The sequence below is a fragment of the Columba livia genome, chromosome 1 (genome assembly GCF_036013475.1).
Source record: "Columba livia isolate bColLiv1 breed racing homer chromosome 1, bColLiv1.pat.W.v2, whole genome shotgun sequence".
Taxonomy (NCBI): Eukaryota; Metazoa; Chordata; class Aves; order Columbiformes; family Columbidae; genus Columba; species Columba livia.
Window position 1 is genome coordinate 195,793,247 of NC_088602.1, and position 19,028 is coordinate 195,812,274.

The 19,028-nt window shown below is 41.1% G+C and overlaps 1 protein-coding gene across 1 annotated transcript in view; it reads right to left on the reverse strand.

Moving 5' to 3' along the window:
- Window positions 1–16,611, reverse strand: part of ABCD2 (ATP binding cassette subfamily D member 2) — a 46,603-nt gene extending 29,992 nt beyond the window's left edge. Inside the window, exons 1-6 of the mRNA XM_005498132.4 lie at window positions 15,140–16,611; window positions 13,589–13,769; window positions 9,276–9,397; window positions 6,226–6,394; window positions 3,105–3,199; window positions 1,592–1,737 (exon numbers count right to left, since the gene is read on the reverse strand). Of these exons, the coding sequence (XP_005498189.3) occupies window positions 1,592–1,737; window positions 3,105–3,199; window positions 6,226–6,394; window positions 9,276–9,397; window positions 13,589–13,769; window positions 15,140–16,066 (1,640 nt within the window). The 5' untranslated portion in view covers window positions 16,067–16,611. The remainder of the gene's footprint in view (window positions 1–1,591; window positions 1,738–3,104; window positions 3,200–6,225; window positions 6,395–9,275; window positions 9,398–13,588; window positions 13,770–15,139) is intronic.
- Between the last annotated feature and the right edge of the window lie 2,417 nt (window positions 16,612–19,028).

The window sequence follows — 19,028 nt, forward strand, 5'->3', positions numbered from 1 at the left end:
GCTGAACCATCCCCCTAAGTGGACTTCAAAATCTTCAGCCACAAGCAAGGTGCAGCACTCTTGCAGAAGAGCCCTCTCTGTCACTCACTGCTACTCCATTCACGAGCCACAGAGCCAAGCCACCGCAATGTCACTTAGGTGTCCCAAGGACACCACAGCGGCATCCTTTCTCGTGGTGGATGCTATTAGGATGGACTGCAGATGAGTGGTACCTTCAGGGTACGCTGCAAAGGTGATATGTCAGTCCCTACATGGCTTTGGTCACAGAGGGCTGCAAAGATGCTGGCTGAATCTCAGCTTCTGACCAACAGTTTTGAAATGTCCCAAAGCAGAGAGGTCTGCTGGACAAACTTCTCCAGCACTGCAAAGTTAGGGGAAACAGCTAACAAACAACAATGTTCATGGAAACGAAACCCCTCAAGCAGCACCCTGGCAAATCTGCCTGAACGCAATGTGAGTCCATTTGCCTCCACAGAAAAAAGCGGACATCAGTAAAGGGGAAGGGCTGTGGGCCAGCCAGCCTCAGATGTTGATCTGAGAGGGGGCTGGGATCACACTGGGGACAGAAGTGGCTGAAACCCAAAATTTTCTGCAAGACAAAAAAAAAATCAGAATAGCTTTTGCTCTGCCTAAGAATAAAATTGATTTTAAGAATGCCCTGCACAAAGGGAATTGTGAAATATTGTTTTGAAAAACATGTAATAAACCCTTTTGCTCCAAGTGCCTGAATGAAGCCCTTCAGTGGCTCAGAAAAATGACAATGGCTAGCAATACATTATACATATATTTGAAATAATTACAGATAAATGTTCTTTGTTACCTTCACCTGCAGCAAGCAAAATCTACTCATCAGTTAATATTTTCCATTCAGCTTAATAGCTTGTACTTTTTAAACGTGACTACAGACCGTACCACGAACCTTTCTTTTGCCCATGGGAAGAAATGAACTACAGAAAGCAATCAAAGATTCTCAGTGTTTGATTTTGCTTTTGCAAAACAACCTAGTTAGAAGTCTCTAAGGAGATATTCTAGAATCAATTGCATTAAATTATGTTCTGAGAGTCCAACAGCAAGTCAGAATACAAACAAAGCACAAAAAAACCATGTTTCCCTAAGTGAAATGAGCATGTATTGTTAAAAAGGCAATTTGCATTTAATAGTGGATTGGATTCTGGTCTCGTAGTGTAAAATTTGAAGTTTTGGAAATTATTTTGAGCAAATCAACGTTTAGGAACCAAAAGACCCTCAGCTGTTTTGATCTTTGGTTTTAAAGTGAAATTAGAATTAAGATCTATTAGGTCTATTTCAAAATGTTTTCAGATAATAGTCTGTTCCCATGATCCCAACCATCTGGGTCTTGGGCCATCAGGGGAGCACGGGCTCCATCACAAGGGCATGTGAGCCCTTTCCAGTGACTGAAGATTTACATCACCAACAAGAAGGGATCTTTTTTTTTAGCACTCTCCACACACCTGAGGTTGTGCTTACCATGTTTTAACTTGGCTGTACATATCACAGATTAAAAATGAGAGAAGCAGGGTTGAAATTCATGTAACCAGAAAAAAGGCATCACCTTGAGCAAAACACATACCTTTGTGGTATATAAAACATGTGCTGCGGAGGGGGCTTGTAGAGAACTCCTTCATACACAGGCCACAAACCACTTAAAATTCTGAAGAGTGAACTCTTTCCACAGCCATTGGGTCCAGTGATTAAAAGATTCATCCCCTCCTCAACCTACAATAGCAATGAAAATGCAAAGATGTTACTATGCAGTATATATGGCACAGACAGTCTAAGACCCCTACAGGGAGTTACATGAGAATTTATATCAAATTATCAACCCATTACATTGATTACTTGCACATAGTTACGCAACTATAGTGGAAACAGTGGCATTAGATGTAATATGTGGGCTGAAATAATGAAAATCATTTCTATAATGTCTGAGTATTTCTACAAACTACACTGATTATATCACAATGTCAATATACCACAGTAAAAATAAATTATTCTAATGCAGATTAGGTCCAAAGGTGTTAACAACACACAGAGCAGTGTTATGCCTATCAGAGATACTACTTTAAGCTATGGGAGCCCGATCAAATTATTTGGAGAATTTACTTCACATTGCCCTTTCCCACTTAATTATCAGCGTTATTTTGGCTGTGATGCACTTGTCTTTATTAATTTTAATATTACCCTGTGTATATATGAGTGTATATTTATGCATAATCACAATGTCATTGTCTATGCTTTATATGAATGTATTGACTATGTTATATTTTCTGTTATTTTTGTCTCTTGAGCCAAATGAATAACTATAACTGTCTCCTTGACCATAAAAGTGTGATTTTACAAATCTGAAATTCCTATAGTGAAGCCATTGCAAATTTTGCCATTGCTAGGACCCTGTCCTCCTAGTTGCTAATTCCTAGGCCAACAGAGGTGACAAGAGGAACACTCTGCTTTAACTAAATTAAAGAACCTGCTGGAATTATTCATGTTAGTGCTCTGATAACTTCAACTATTTTTAAAAATAACAACATCTGCACTGGAACATAAGATCAGGATATATTTGGGAGTAATTCAGTAAAGGTCATCCATTAAAATTGTGAGCAGGTACCAAGTGGTATCTGGAATAGCTTTTTAAAAACAATATAAGTTTTTACTGAAGAAAAGACTGCACAGTTGGCCCTGTGAACCGTGCCATCAACTGTCAGTACTACTCTTTGTGCTAACCAAGCGAAACCACAGACTCGATTTTTACACTGTTGCTGTGAATTCAGACTTTTAAATGAGCCTATGTGAGCAAAGCATCCCAGTTTCATTGCAATTAAGATGGATGCAGATCTCCCATATACACATTTGAAAAATCTCAGCTTGGTTTTCCACCTGGCAACAGCACCAGAAATCCTCTCTTCTCTTTCTTTGAGCAGGATAAACTACATGTGTCTGCCTCTATTGAGCTACTATGCCTACCTTTCTGGACTTCCCCTTTTATCCATATGCTCCTCCAAGTACTTAACATGAGGTACATGAATTCTGTGCTGCTTATGTTAATGTGATGGCAACTATCAGAAGATTCTTGCATATCATCTTACTTTGAAGTTTAGCCTGGAAACCACCACATCGCCGTTCGGAGTAATAATAGGAACATTTTCACAAATAATTCCATGTTCAACATCAATAACTTTTCCTAGGAAAAAGAAAAAAAGAAGTTTGTGAAACGTTTCACTGGTATCTATCTGACAGCCTCTCTGAATGGCTGAGAGTTTCAAACAACTTTACGTGCTCCGGGTTGCCCTAGTGGAAAATCTGCATAACAAACCTTAGCTAGTCCCAAAGACACTATCAGCAGAAGCCAAGAGTGTGCAATGAATTGCAAATTTGATCATAAATACAATTAGCAATATGCGTCATAACTATATAATGCAGTATAAATACATGTTTATTCACGTCCAGCCTGTATTTACTGCATTTTCTTTTAAAGAGGTGGTCAATATCAACCAGTAAAACGGTTCACGGACAGCCTTAGCCACAGGCAGACCAGTTTACCTTCTCTTGAGGTTTTCTTTAGGAAATGGAATCAGCTTTCACTACCAGCTCGGAAGCTCTGAGCCCAGTTCAGTCTCCTCCAGCAACGAGAGCAAAGGAGAAAACATTTAATGGCTTGATTCCATCTCTTTTTGAAGCCACAGGCACTGTAAATGTGTCTTCTAAGTTTTTGTGGAAACCCATATAATACAATTCATTCCAGTAGCTACATTTACTATTTGGATTTCTGGCAAATTTAAATATACGATCTCAATTGGACATTTGGATATTCCATATTACAAGAATTTACCGGAAACGGTAAAAAATTAAATCAACTCTAACTACTCAGTTGCCTGATAATGGGGCTGCCCTAACAGAACCCAAAGAGCTGGGAATCTAGAGAAATACTTGAAATTACTTTTACAGACAAGATGCAAAGGAAAGAGATTTATTTTCATATTAGAAGGCTGCTTATTTTATATTTTAGATTAACCTAAACAAAGAAAAATGGAACAAAGGAAAAGCTGAGTTTATTATCAAAGGATTTGGTAGCATTTCCTTCAGTTAAGGTTAGTTTTACATTTTCCATTAAGAGGCTCTTTGTTCAATTGCTTCTGACTTGCCAAACTGTAACAAACTGGACAAAAATTTCTGTGCTATGTATCAGCCCAAACATTCTTCTTTTCCTAAAATAAGTTTTAAATAAAACAGTTCTGTCGTGTCCAGCACGAGATAACAGAAAATTAAAGCATTTTGCTGTTAAAAAAAAAGATTGCAGCCTTCTCTTCACAATCTGCTGCCTCCAGACTCCTACAAAGGCACCTGAAATGCAACTGGCAGATCAGCCACACCAGGCACGTGGTTTTTGATGGGTTCGCAAAAATACAAGTTTATCTAAGACATACTTTTGTGAAAAAGGGTCGTACCAGTCACTTCAATCACCTGAATACTTGTGAAGGACTTGGCATTAATCTCATTATGTCTCCACAGAAATTATCCAAGAAATTCTGCAATTTTTTTCATGTTTTTGAAGCATTTGGATACAGTGGAGAAATTCTACTTAAAATAAATCTATGATAAAAAACAGTAATCTAAGAAAGCAATAAGTAAACTTAATTCACGTTTCCTAAATTTGCAGTGTTTGATGGCAACTTTAGCATGCTTTAAAAGCATATTTATGTGTAATCAGAAATACAATTTGACAGTATTTGTACAAGATGCACAAAACTCTATTTCATCTTTAAAATTCTGAATTATTAGATACACTATGTATAAGGCAATATTATTATCTGTTAAAAATACTTTTCATATTCTTACAATGCTCTTATTGACAACAGTAAATGCAAAGCACAAACCAGACATCCCTTATTTACATAAAGTTATATTGGATGATTCAGAAGGAGACAAGTAGTATGTGTTCAAGGGGCCTTTTGGGAAGCTGAATATTAAGGTTTTTCTTTTTTAACAATGCAGACACACATACATCTGTGAGCACGTGTACTTTTATCCACACACAAATCCACTCTGCAGGGATTTCTGAAGTATCAAGGCCAAAAGAAAGGAGGAAAAACAGTATTACAATGCGACTTGTCATAAAAAGTGTGGAGCCTGTGGCCTAGATTCATCTGGCCTGAATTCCATTCAAGTCCTTGTGCACAATGTTTGGTATTGGCAAGCTGCCTCTGAGAACCTACAGCCCCTCAGGAGCAAACGCCAGTCCCCGCGACTTAGCAGGAACTCAGGCCAGTTGAAATGTGTTACTGTAGTGGAATGACATCTTGGGAAAAGGCTGCAGAGAAAACGGCAGTGGGGTGTAAGTTTTCTAGACCAAAGGGAACGTGAATAGCATGCTTTCATATCCGAGCTGTACGTGCTTTTGTTTTTAAAACACAGTTATCTAAAAAGAGCCCCAAAATCCCTTGCTGCTCCAGAAACTACAAACATTTTCTCTTGCATGTGACAAAATCTAACAGCTATAAAATGCCATTGCTTTTAACGTCAGCCAAATATTGCCAAGATCTACAAGATTAAGACATCAGCTATTTCCACAGCTATCCACCACACTGCATCAGACTGTTTGTTATGAAGAACCTTGTCAGCGGACCTTTGAGAAATCCGTGCCAAAGGGCAGCACTGTTGAAATTGGTGAAAAAAGATATTTCATAAAGAGCACTGCGGTACCTTCAACTCTAGCGAGGTTTAAGTTTTCAGAGGCCAAAGGGAGAGAATGAGGCTTTTCAATAGCACAGAGAAGCAGAAGGGTTCTGCTGGGAAAACTGGGAAACTATTGAACCAGTCCATCTTCCCCTCCTACCCCAAACAAAATAATATGGTGTTTGAAGATGAAAATGTTAGTGTCTCAGTTTTCTGAAAAAATGAAGTGTCTGAGGAAAGCAGGCACTGTCTGTTTAAGAATAATAATACCACAAAAAATAACAGTATCATTGAAACGCCTTTTTCATTGAAAGTTTCCAGAGACAACATCTGATCAATTTTGTGTATTAGAAAAGCATTGCATAAGCCTAGAGTTACAAAACGGCATGAGGTTAAAATGGAAGGCATCATGGTCTCTGGGGTATTAGGGCTGAGAGGCTCATTTGCTGTAGAAAAAAAAAGCTTCTGTTCACCTCCAGTCCCACTGCACTGGCCCCACAGAAAGGGGAATACATACAAATATGAATTAATTACCTTTGATTTCTAAGGGCCCATCGATGTGTAATTCTGCTTTATCTTCATTCTTGCTGTTGTTTTCAGACCCTTGAATAACAGCAGTTCTTTTGTAGATGCCTCTCTTCACCTCATCAAAGACCGAAAACATGTTGTGGACACGGGCGGTGTAGCCTGCTAGCTCAGTAACCTGAGGAACAACAAATACCTCATTTCAGTTAGACTTCACAATTCTATAAATCACACGTCTGGCCGAAGATTCACGAAAAACATTCCCAGCTATTCTGAGTCAGCGCTTCTTACATGTTACTCTGGAAGGACCAATGACGCATCTTTCGATGCCTGTCAATTTTCATTCCCTGAGATTCTGTGCTAACCCATATGCCACCCACAGCTCCTACCAGCCAGCAGAGAGAGTTGGAGGGGGACAGATTTCAGACAGTGTAAGCTGTGACAGCTCCAGTAAATGAGGAGGTGCAGGGACTGCTCTTTTCTCTAGATCAGGAGAGTCTTCAACTGGCAGAGAATAACTATTAGCAAATCTGAAAATAGAGAGCCTATCATAGCAAACAAAACCTCCGCACTTGCTAGCAAAATAAAGGTCTACAGAAGTTAGAGAAATTGGCATCCATAATTATTTATGCTTATGTCCCTGTATTCCTGAAACCTCCCATGGGAAAGGTGTGCTTTTCTGCGTAAAACAGGCAGCACTAGGGCATCCTAATCTAAAATAGGGTACAAAAAGGAAATTACTCTTCTGTCCATTGCATGCTAGAGTACCAGAGCTAAATCTGAGACCTTATATTAGAACTGGGCATTTTTAAGGTGGTGAGGTCTCTTAAAAGGCTCTCTCCTTTTTTGGGGGGGTTCTTTCATCACAATTTCCACCTGGTAAAGACACAAAAAACAGATCTCTGGACCTAGTAACTTCCTTTTCATGGGCAGCAACACCACCAAAAGCTCCCAAAGAACTGGCTCCATCTCCTGGCAGCAAAGAATTAAGCCCAGGCATCTTATAAATTTATTCTTAGATGGCTTTAAAGGGATGATTTTTTATACTAAATGTAGAGAGCAAGACAAGAATAGCAAGAAAATTAGTTCAAGATTACAAAATCACTAGCTTGCTGTGGTTAAACACATGCACACCATGACCGAGCTCACCTGCTATGGCCGTACATAATTCCAATATAAAATCCTCTATAAATTTCACTACTTGTGCCAGATTCAGAAGTGAGTGCTAGTTCTAGCCACATGGCCATCACTCCATGGAGGTTAACACAATGTCTCAAAAAACTCCATTTAAAAAGAGTAATCACTCAACATTTCAACTCCACCAGCTGTAAATTGTTTTGCACTTCTGGTAATGGCATTAACAGCTGTGAAAATCACTGGGCTAAGAGCACTTGGGGCAGCAGGTAGCACACAAGAGCTGTAACATCATTATTCACACTGGAGTCTTTCTAGTAACTTCAGCAGCAGCTTGTGCCAGGACTGAGCGCTCTGCACAGCGTTGGCAGTGACACTTGATGGACAGAATCCCACATGTGATGAACAAAATTTGTACCAACAGAAGAAACACAACTTTGAGTAAGCTACAGAACCATGACCCTACAAAATCACCTTGTCAAAACATGAAATACCACCATCTAAACTATTGACCTGCAAAGAAGAGTTGAGCCCACCTCATCTGCATGGTGAATTACATTGACTAGAAGGAGATCACTTTGGTGGATCAGGTGGGCAAGAACTGGAACTTCACTAACACTTGAAGAACACTGTACTTCTTTGGAAATTGCCTGAATTATGAAATGGGAATGACAATGTGGTTAAAGTACCACAGTGCCTCTTCAAGAGAAGTATAAATATAAAATTAAAATGGAAATTCATAGAACTTATCTCTGATCTCATGCTGTCTCGATTAAAATCTCTGCATGTTATAAACCAAGTGAGTTTGTTCAGTTGTTCCTACTACTTTGTGGGTACTTTAGTTTCCAAAAAAATAAACCCACAATTTTTTTAAGTCCCTATGTACTTTATATAGATGATTTAAATGTTGAGAATAAAACAGAAATTACATTACTGTTATCTGGCAGTATCTTTAGAGCAGAGGCCAAGCAGGGGAACAGCTAAAGGAGCACAGGTCAGGACCACAGTTCACTGTAATAACTCATTCTGAGAAAACATAGACTCTGGCTTTGTCAGAGTCCATATCTGAAGGTGCCAAACTACCCCCTCCTCCTCCAATTTACAAAGCTGTAGCTATTATGGCTGGATTCCAAGTAATGGAATCCATAGTCTTTGATTATCTCCCTAGCTAACGTGTGTCTCCACACACTGCACTGGGAAAGGGGGTCCTCCCCAAAAGGATGAGCGTAAACCAATTAAACAAATGCAGAACCAACATTCAGAAGGAAATGTTGAGAATAAGAGCGCTGCTTCACTTTCCTTTAGCTTAACAGTCAGCACCTAGAGCCCAACTTTACTGGAATTTGGGTAAAAACCTGAAACAACATCTCTGATCTTCCAGATGAACATCCTCTACTTTTAGACTATCTGCTGTCTCAAGGTGGATTTTTTCCTGCTAAAATTTCTCTACTTTGCAAAATTATTTACAATTTAACAAGTACATAAGATACTGAAAAGAGCTCTACAGTTTAGGCTGCCAGGAAATAAGTATTCAGTTCTCCTTGTATTTTATAGAAAACATGACAATTCCAATAGAAGAGTCCTGAAACACTGGAGACAGACAACGTGAATTCAGGTTTGTGCTCCAAAGACAGGAGGAATTTGAACCTTTATCACTCACATTCCTGGAACTTCTATTGCTCTCTGATGGCACCTGAACACAGGTATAAAAATGAAATCTACGTGTGGCACCATACTGGCAGTTGTGCACTCAGTTTAGACTTAACTCTAAAGATCAACCTATCAGTTCAAAGACCTCTTTGGACTTCGCTGCGATAGAATTTGCCTTAAAAAAATAACTTTTTTTGGTTACATTTTACATGGAATGTAAATTCTGTTTGTTTGGGTTTTTTTTATTTGATTTGTTGATGACTGATATACAATACCTCTTTATATGAAGACATAATCCTTTCAATAGCATCTGCTGCAGAGATCAGCAGGTTTCGTGATGTAGTAAAAGCTTCTGTTCTTTCACTAACCATCGCCTGTTTCTGGCCATCTTCCATTTCTAAAAGTAAAAAAGTTTTCTGTTAAAACACTCTTCTGAAAATTACCTCTACAATTAAATTATGATTAGAATGTTAGCCATTATACATCAGCTTTTAAATTAAGAAAAAGTTAACTCTAGGAAGACAACTGTTCAAAAATAATTGGTGAATGTAACTAGCACAGATAGCTTGGTGACAAAGAATAAGTGGGAGTACACAGAATTCATCTTCTTATACAAAACATCCTATTCTTTTATACTACTTGCCTACATCGGAAATTTTCCTTTTAATATATTGTTATTCAACCTATTTTTTTCAAAATATGAAAAAAATAGAAACCTAAGCAATTATCTGAAACAGATAGTATTTTCACTACTTTTGCAATTATTCACTTTCAGCCTTCCTTATTTATTGACTTCATGTAAAATGAAACATTCATATTGCAGGAAATTTAGCACTGTGATTTCTAAACATGCTTTCTAAAAAAAAGCAACAGGCCCTTTTATTATCAAAGGCATGGTTTAAGCAGGATACATCTCTCTCACAATAGTTTCTCTCTTCATCGGACCCCAGAACAAAACTGTCTATGACACTGCATCCTACTGGCAAGAAAACCCTTTTTCCAAGGAAAGGAGTTGTCTCATAAGAACATGTCAGCAGCAACAGGCAAGAAGAAAACAGCAGCAGAAATTATAGAAGATAGACAATAAATAGATATGCTTACATTTAACATATCTACATATGCTCCCGCTACCATGTGACCTACACATTTATATTCAACTTGCAATGTTTGCTTTCTGAAGCAATCAATGTCTTAAAAGAAGTGGCTGAATATTTTAAGACTGAATGTTGTTTCAATGTTGGAGTTGCCTCTACAGAAAAGAAGACAACAATGTGTAGTAAACCACTCTTAAGGACTTTTCACATACAAGATTTAGAATGAAAGGTCTCAAGGGTTTTCTGCATCACATAACTTGATATATATCTGTATATACTGCTTAAGTCTGTTGCAGAACTGGGTCTAGATATTATTTTTTTCTTAAGTTCATAAAGTTTTTTTAAAGATTCTTTTTTAAGCTAAGTTGCTGCCAGGCATCAGGCTAGGCAGGGTAATAGATGGATCTAGTGTGACAACTCCTAGATTAGCAATAGTTATTGACAACCTGTGCGATATTTGCACAGTGCTAATGGCCAAGAAAATCTAGGAGGTGTGATGAGACTGCAAATGTAATGGGCTCAGTCAAGCAACACAAGAGTACAGCACACAATATTTTTTACTGGTATCTGTCCCACCTTCCTGACAAGACCAGATTCTAGAAATCTAGTGTCTAGAAATCTACATGCAGCACCACAGCCAGATCTATCTTTCTGTCTTTATTAGTTAAATCTAAATGCTATTTGGTTTGAATTTACACATCCACAAAGGTATCCCTGCATAATTACATCTGAAACACTGAAATATACTATGAATAATTTAGGAAAAACTTTTAAAATAATTATTTTATTTTAATGCATATATATATGCACACAGTATCTATATGTTACTCTTCCTGGCCTCAGATGTTTTTACTAACAATTTTAATTAACTGAGATACACATTCAATTGTTTTAGTTTAAATTATAAACATCAGTCAACTGGTTGTGTGTAATCTAGCCACCTGGGACATGAAAGGCAGACAGAAAGCATCTTGCAAAGGGAGGGTTACAAAACTCTTGCTCATGTAGTCCTCATTTATTTTAAAAAGTCATTTCCACTCCAGGAAGAATAAACTTACGGGATAGAGATAATTCAGTTAATCATCAGTAAAAACTAAATTGAAAACTGTTTCTTCTCAGAGAAACAATTTTTACTGATCTTCTTGGGATTACGGCCCATGCGGCTCATGCGGTGTAGAACCACCGGAATGAAATCCCTGAGGAATGAGGTATGGTTTAACTGCACTAGGAGAGCGTTCCTCCTGCGTGCAAATGCAGGATTCCCCAGAGCTGGTTCCAGCACCCAGGCCAGCTCAGCCGGCAGGAGCTGGGAAATCCCCACAAACCGCTGGGACACTCATTTCAGGCATACTTTTAATTGCAAAAATTAAAATTATATGGAATTTATGAGCATTTCAACGTTCCAAAACACAAGCTCCTACGTTACATGCCTAACCCACCAGGATTACTTTCCTTGAACTTTTTGTCGAAAACATCTTTCATATGGCTGGGCCTCCTCTGTTTGAAGAAGTAGTGCATTGTAACAGGGCAGACAGGCTGTCTCTGTTCCACACACATTTCGCTTTTCATCTTCATTTATGTCATTGATAGTCATACTTCTTTTATAAACAAAGATAAGTGTTCACTGTATCTAGAGAAATCAAAGTCTCGCTTCCAAAAATAGTCACTTTCCAGAAACTGATGAGAAACATGACATTTGGAACACCAATTGTTTAATACAAAAAGAATGAGAAATGTTATCAAACGGAAATCTTGACCTTGCCAGTTAATTTCTTCCCCAAAACATATAACAGAATTAGCAGATTTTAGTCAGAAATGTCACCATCACAGAACATTCTTCTTGCTTTTTGTTGAAGGATTATTTTTTAACTTTCCCTGCCCCACCCAAAAAAGTGTTCAAAATCTACTGCCTTACACCTTTAGTTTCAGGTCTGGTCATGGTACCAGTTTTGTGCACATCCCTGATTCTGGTGATTTATCCTAAATCCACTATCTGTTCCTTCAGATATGAACAAACTTGCATCTGACCTGCTAAGGCACAAAGCAGTGTTTTCCCAAGCAGATCAATGGTAAGTTCAAGTCAGGTAAATTCTCTGAATACCTGTTATACTTCAAACTGGTCTTGGCAGTGTTGATTTGTCAGTATTATGTTCACAATCAATCATTATGATATGCCTCAGGTCTCCATAATAAGCCCCATGCTTTAACATATTATGTTGCTGGTGGCAAATATTCTTCCACTTTATAACACGAGCCTGTCTTTGTTTTCTCCCACATTTGAAAATTATTTATCAAAAGAATATTCGTAAGAGAAATGTTATTTAGTTTAGCATGAATACAAGTCTTTTTTTAATTCATGTTGTAATAACCAGGGAGATATTTATGATGTGTGGTCAAACAATCTTCTTCTTGACTGTACTCATTCCTGTCTTAGCAAAAAGATTTCTATCACTTCTCTGCTGTGCTGACAACCTTCACAGTGAGGTGAAATGGCTTTGTACAGACCCTCCTGTTTGGAATAGGACTTCCTGGTATTTTTGAAGCTGTTACCAGGATGCCAGCCAGGGTCCTGATTTAGTGCCCTCCTGAGCCACGTGATGGGCAGCAGCTCAGAAAGTCGAACACTCATAGTGGCTGCACAAAGTCATCCTACAAGACAAACTGAGTTTGTCCAGTTGGACAGCCCTAATTTGGAATACAATTACCACAACCCACACTGAAACAAATTCACTCATTCCTGATTAAATGTACCCAAATTAGAACTGATCCTTCCACAAACATTGTAGGATTTAAAGGCTAAAAGAATCCTGTGGGATTTGTAATTTATCTGATGGTTCTAATTGCATATAAGGAAGACTGTTGAGGCAAACTTCCCCACATGTCTTTCACTACTCCCCTTAATTACCTTTCTTTCTGTTCTCTTTTTTTTTTTAATAGCATCTGCAATCACAACACTACTTGAGTCTTGTTTCACTTCCTGGAAAGTTGTGATAGGATGTCAAAAATGGTACCATCCAAACCTAGAATCCGAATTTTACCTTCTCGTCTCCCAGGGAGTCAGGGAAAACCAGCAATTCCTAACAGGTCAATATATAAGAGAATAATTACCTATAATTACACTATGGTTTATGGAAAGAGGAGATAAGCACTCTAGGAAAGTTAATAGCATCATTTTGTAAAGTAGCAGGATATGCTACAAAAATCGGCCTGAAAAAGTGAAAAAGGACTGAAATTATCATTGTAATCCCATGTGATACAAGGATCCTCTAACTCCTGAATTCATACTGTTTATCAGGCTTATATTCAAAGTTGGATCTATTGTGTTGCTCTTTTCTCAGCTGCCTCGCTATGCTTGAAAGTTACATACGAAACACAGAGGTTGTAATAAAGCTTGTTAATAATGTACAACTACAAATGGCATTCAGGAGAAGTACAGTCTTTTGAGGATGTAACTTTAAAGAAACATTAAAGAATTAAGTAAAAAATGTTATTACCGCCATCTGCAAATCCCGTTGCAGTGATGATGGGCACAGCAACCATAATCATCCCACAGCTACTCCAGACATACTTCATCAGGAACTGTTCTATCATGATGTACCACAAACGCTTGGACAAAATGAGATTCATCTGATCTGCCAAAGACTTGTAGCTTTTTTGCAGTTGCTTCATTTCCACCTACAGTTAAAAAATAAAACATTTGTAAAACATAACAAAGATGCACATGTCATAGAAGATACATTCACATATGAGTACGAAGTAATGGGGTACCCAGAGCTGTGCCTTCTGAGTCACATCTGCTGCATGGTACTTTACTTTCACAGTGCTGCAGCCTCACAGAGAAAGTGCACAGCTCTATGGAAGCCAGTGGACCTGGTTCTTATTTAGGCCATCGTCCCTTGATAGCACACTGGCACATTTTCAGCTTTTTTAAGATCTCTGATATATACAAGGACAACAAACAAGGCAGCAAAAACAGCTGATTCTAACAACCAAAGTAAGATTCATTCCATATCCCTTTAGTGAAGCTGCAGCTGCTGAGTTTCACAGGAACTGAAACTCCTCATATTGGAAAGTGTTTGGGGATCAATTATCTCCAATGACTTAAAGCTGCAGAGCTGATCCCCCAAATGCACTGCTGCTTGTTTTCGCAAGCAGTCTGGATGAAGAGAGACCTATCCCAAGTGGTTCAACAAGTCAAACACAGTTGCAAGTCAATATGATATAATACATTCAGTTCAAATTAGTGTATGTGGGAACTGAAAAAAACACTCAGTTTAGATGCACTTAAAACATTGCTATAGGCAGCTCTTGAGAATGATTACTTCTACCAAAATAAAGCCATTTACATTATATAATCATTTCTTGGACTGAAAGAGTAATCGTTCAGGCTGGTTTCCAGCTTTCATTTTTACCTTGCATGAAACAACTTTTTTTCCAAATCATGTCTGAAAGGTGTTGCAGCCAAAATTCACTTCTAATAAACATATGAAGAGTTCCTTAAAAAAATGGCTTTAAAACAAGTCATTAGTTTATGTAACTGTGACTGCTGAAGTACTCTACTTAAGCTATTTTAAGACTCTGATGACTACATCTTTGCTTAGCTATGTAAAACAGTGTCAAAGGTTGTAGTGCTCCCTGTGCTATCACAGGATTTTCCCCTAGACTTTCTGGTGTGTGCCCTGGTTGCTATTTCTGCAGCATCAAATCTGGTAGCCCATAAACATGGGTGGAAAAAAAAAGCCTGGAAAAGTTAAGCAGAATGGACTGGGTGGGGGAAAAATAAGAATGGAGATTAGCTGTCTAGAAAAGCATAGGATCCAGCTGCAAAACAGGAACATTGTCAGAACCACAAGGGAACCACGGTCCACTCCCCCCAGATACCGCCTGTGAGATGGCATTTTCCTAGGAAACGGGAAGCGCTGGCTGTAAACAGATTTAAATGTCAGAGGGACCCAAAGTGCTCAGGAAGGGCAGCAGGAGGAACTCAGGCCAGCTCTGGAACTGCAGGAACAACACCAACACCCTCCAGTTTCTCTCCCCCATACCTTGTGCCCTCGGTAAAAGGCGATCTCTTCCACGTTGGCAATGATGCGTGAATGCATGAAGCGTAGATAGCCCTTCTTGTGTGCCTCCTCAGCCACCAGCTTGCCAAACTTGGGCGAGCAGGCTTTGAGCACACGGGCTGTAGCGTAGACAACAAGCCCGGCCAGGAGCGTGGGCCCGATGGGGTTCGCCCCCCGGGACCTCGCTTTGCGGATGAGGGTGTAGGAGGTGAGCACGACATCCAGGATGGGCTTGGTGAGGTTGGAGTAGAGATGTGCCACCGACTGTGAGAACATCATGATGTCCTCGGTGAGGGACTGGTCAGGGTTGGCCAGCCGCCCGTCCATGCTGATCACTCTGTAGTACGTCTGGTTGGCAAAGTAGGTCTCATAGGCGTGATCCACCAAGCGCGTGCGGAACGCGAGGGCCAACTTGCACTCCAGGTACCGTATGGTGCTGTTCACGAAAGTGGCTGGGATCGCAATCATCAGCCATTTGATTAATTTGAAGACAAAGCTTCTGGGCTGTTTTTCCACGATGCTTTTCACAATCTTCCCATCGAGGGCAGCCACATAGATGGAGAGGAAGGTCCTGGAAACCAGGGCGACTGAGTGGAGGCAGAGCAAGCCCAACTCGCCGCTCACCAGCTTTGGGAAGAACAGCTTGCGAAGTTCCAGCAGCTGCTTGAAAAATTCCGCGTCCACGGCCGGGGAGGCTTTGCCCGGGCTGCCGGCGCCGTGCGGCACCCCCCGGCCCCCTCCAGCCCGGTCGGCCCCCTGCGAGCCACCCTCCCGCCTCATGCGCCTGCGGACGATGGGGTAGAGGATTCTCAGTCCGTACGCCGCAGCCAGCAGGCACGCAGCCCTCTTGGCGGTGCCCGCCCTGCTCCATTGCACCCGCCGGGCCACTGCATGCAGCATGTGGGTCATCGTGCCCCGCCGGAGGCACCGCTGCGCGCCGGTCCTAGCGGGGGCGGCGCCCCCGGCTCTTCATGGGGCCGCCAGCGGCCCCAGCTCCCCGCCGAACGCCGTGTCGTGACAGACGCCGAATGAGTCCAGCCTCCGCGGAGTGATGGTTGCCTTCAAAGCCCGGCGCGTTGCACAACGCAGCTAAGGCGCCGCGCAGCCCGCCCCGCCGACCACCATTGGCTGCTCGGCGCGGGGCGGCCCCGGGAGCGGCTCCGCACCGCGGCCCGGCCGCTCGCTCAGGGCCCGGCAGCGGCGGCGCTCCCCCGGCGCTCGGCCCCGGGCTTACAGCGGGTCGGCCGGAGCTCGGCCTCCGCTGTAGCGCTGATCCCCCGCAGCTCGGCCCGGCAGCGCCCCGGCTCGCCTGAGGCTGCGGCCGGCCCTTTCCTTCCGCCTGCTCTGCGGAGCAGGCACCGCCTCCGGCCCCGCCAGCGGCGCGGGGGGGACAGAGCCGGCGGGAGCGCTCGGGCTGCGCGGCAGCCCCGCGGCGGCGGGGAACGCGTCACCCCGGGCGCCCGGCCGAGCCCTGCCCCGGGGCGGGGGGGCTGGAGCGGGCGGCCGGAGCGGGCAGTGCGCAGGCGGGGCCGGGGGCCTCGGCGCGGAAATGCGGGCGGGCGGCTGCGGGGCAGCGCTTTCCAAATACGCGTAATTTATTTCCTCTCCTCTCGTCAAAAGGAAACGGGTATTGTGCTCTTGTAGCGGTTTTAGACAAAAACAACCCCGGCTGATTCGCACAGTCCCTGCAACAAAAACGGGCTAAATCCACACAAAGGAAATAACGGCAGAGGCTGTTGTCTTGCTGCTTTTTTCTCTTTTTCAGTTTCTTCTTTCTGCTTCTTCACCTGTTTGGAAAAAGTATATGAATTGACAGGGGAAGGATCAGAATACTTAAAAAAAGACTGAGTGCTTTCACACTCTGAAATGAAGTAATGAAGTGGCTGCATCAGCTGGTATATGATAAAAGCATTAGTTTAGCATATGTGTGTATAAACAGATTGGGAAAATGTGTTACTAGGCATTTACAGGAGTACTGAGGAGTCCAGCTGATCCCTAAAAGTATAGGGTGAGGCCACCTACCTCGCTGTAACTTGGCATATGTAAGTTAAATCAAGTCACATTACTGTTTCAAAACAGTCCTCTTTGGACAGCGTGCAATGATGTTTAGATGGCAACACAAGCTTCAGGATGAAGAAATAATATATTTGATTTGAGAGAGAGCTTTGCTTTTAAATATCAGGCACCACTTATCAAAACATCTGTGTGCCTTCCAAAAAGCCCGGTAAGCCACGACCAGCAAGGCAAGACCAAGTAAGGTCTGTTTCTCACCTCTTCCTGGAATGTTGCACAAATTGTGTCCACAATGGGCTGGACAGTATGTAGAGAAGATGTGGGGTACTCTTGGAGCTTAGTAGGCTTTCTGCCAGTGAGGACAGGAAAGAGATCAGGACAATGGCCCTTCTAGCAATTTTTTTTTTAATACATAACTCAAAGCTAGGAAAATGTTGTCAAAATCTGACTTAGAGCAGTGCAGCTAATGTTTAGTTACTTGGTAGGCCTGGTTTTGCTGCAGATTATTTTGTCAGTAAAATAGAAAGGTATTTCAGCCCACAAAGACACCGATGAGATACATGGGCTAAGAAATTGCTTTGCTTAGGGTTTGTTATTTTTTAATCTGATCTCCAGTTGGATACTTCCCATTCTGGCTTATGTGTGTCACAGCGTACTCTTAGATTTTGCCAAACCACAGTTATTTGTAATATTCCATTACTCTAGCATTTTCTTACCAAGAGTAAAGTTCACAGATCTTTCAGTTCTGCATGTCTGCTGACCTTTCTCTTCACAAGATACTGGAGGACTAAAGCTCATGGTGACTTGGCAGTAAGAGCCGATGCACACACCACAGTCAGATCTGTGGGAACATGTAAGTAAAGCAAATCTGACCATGTAGTTTTTCAGTCAACAAAAGCAATGTGTTTTTTGAAAATATGGAGAAAAGCCTAAACCGTTGTTTTAAATACACCCTTTCTTCTGTTCTTGCTGCCCTGAGAGATTTGCTCTGCCAGTCCCGCTCTGTAATCCATGCACAAAGTCCCCTTTGTGGAACATGTCCTTAGGTGATAGATTTTTTCTTTTTTAGTGGCAAAGGCAGCAGTTTTAGTACGTTTAGTCACAATAAAATTTCTCAGTATTACTAAGTCTGCAGTAATTTTGATGCAGTCTTCAGTGCTCTGTTGTCTCCACAATTTCTACTGACTTTAATAAAGTTCTGAAGATAAGTGCAATCAAATAGTTCAGGTAACTGAGGCTTTGGGGTTAGATGATGTTGATATTAGAACCATTTTGGGGCTTGTCCTCTCTTAAGGAGAACCAGTTACTTTTTTTTTTTCTTTTTTCTTTTTCCTTTTTTTTAGTGCCAAGTGATTGTTTTTAAATCATATAGTTAATTGTCCTCAAACACATTCATTTTTTTCTGAGTATAGGAAGCAATAACTGTGGAGGAAGAGTAAGAGGAGCTTATCCTATTTTTATAATAATTTAATATTCTGTAGTAATTTTTCACTCTTTTAAGTCAGTATTCAAGCACAACGGAATGCCATCATTCTGCTCCCAGCTAGAAAAAGAAAGTTGTTTATTCAAACCGTGCTTCTCTGATGACTGAAGTAACAGAATCGCTGTCCATAGAAATGATTTGTGCTTGGATACAACCACAAAGCAGAAAGAGAAACAATGACTATCAGGCTGACTGAACTCCGTGAATGTTTGAACATGTAGGAGCTCAAGTTTAATCATGGCAACACTGATGCCTCTTTTTTCTCTTCTTTTTATGCCCACTGGCTCCCACTGCAGCGCTTCGTCCTTGCACAACTTTGTGACTGTGATGGAGATAGTGGAATTGGAACATGCAGGTTATGTAAAAGATACCTGT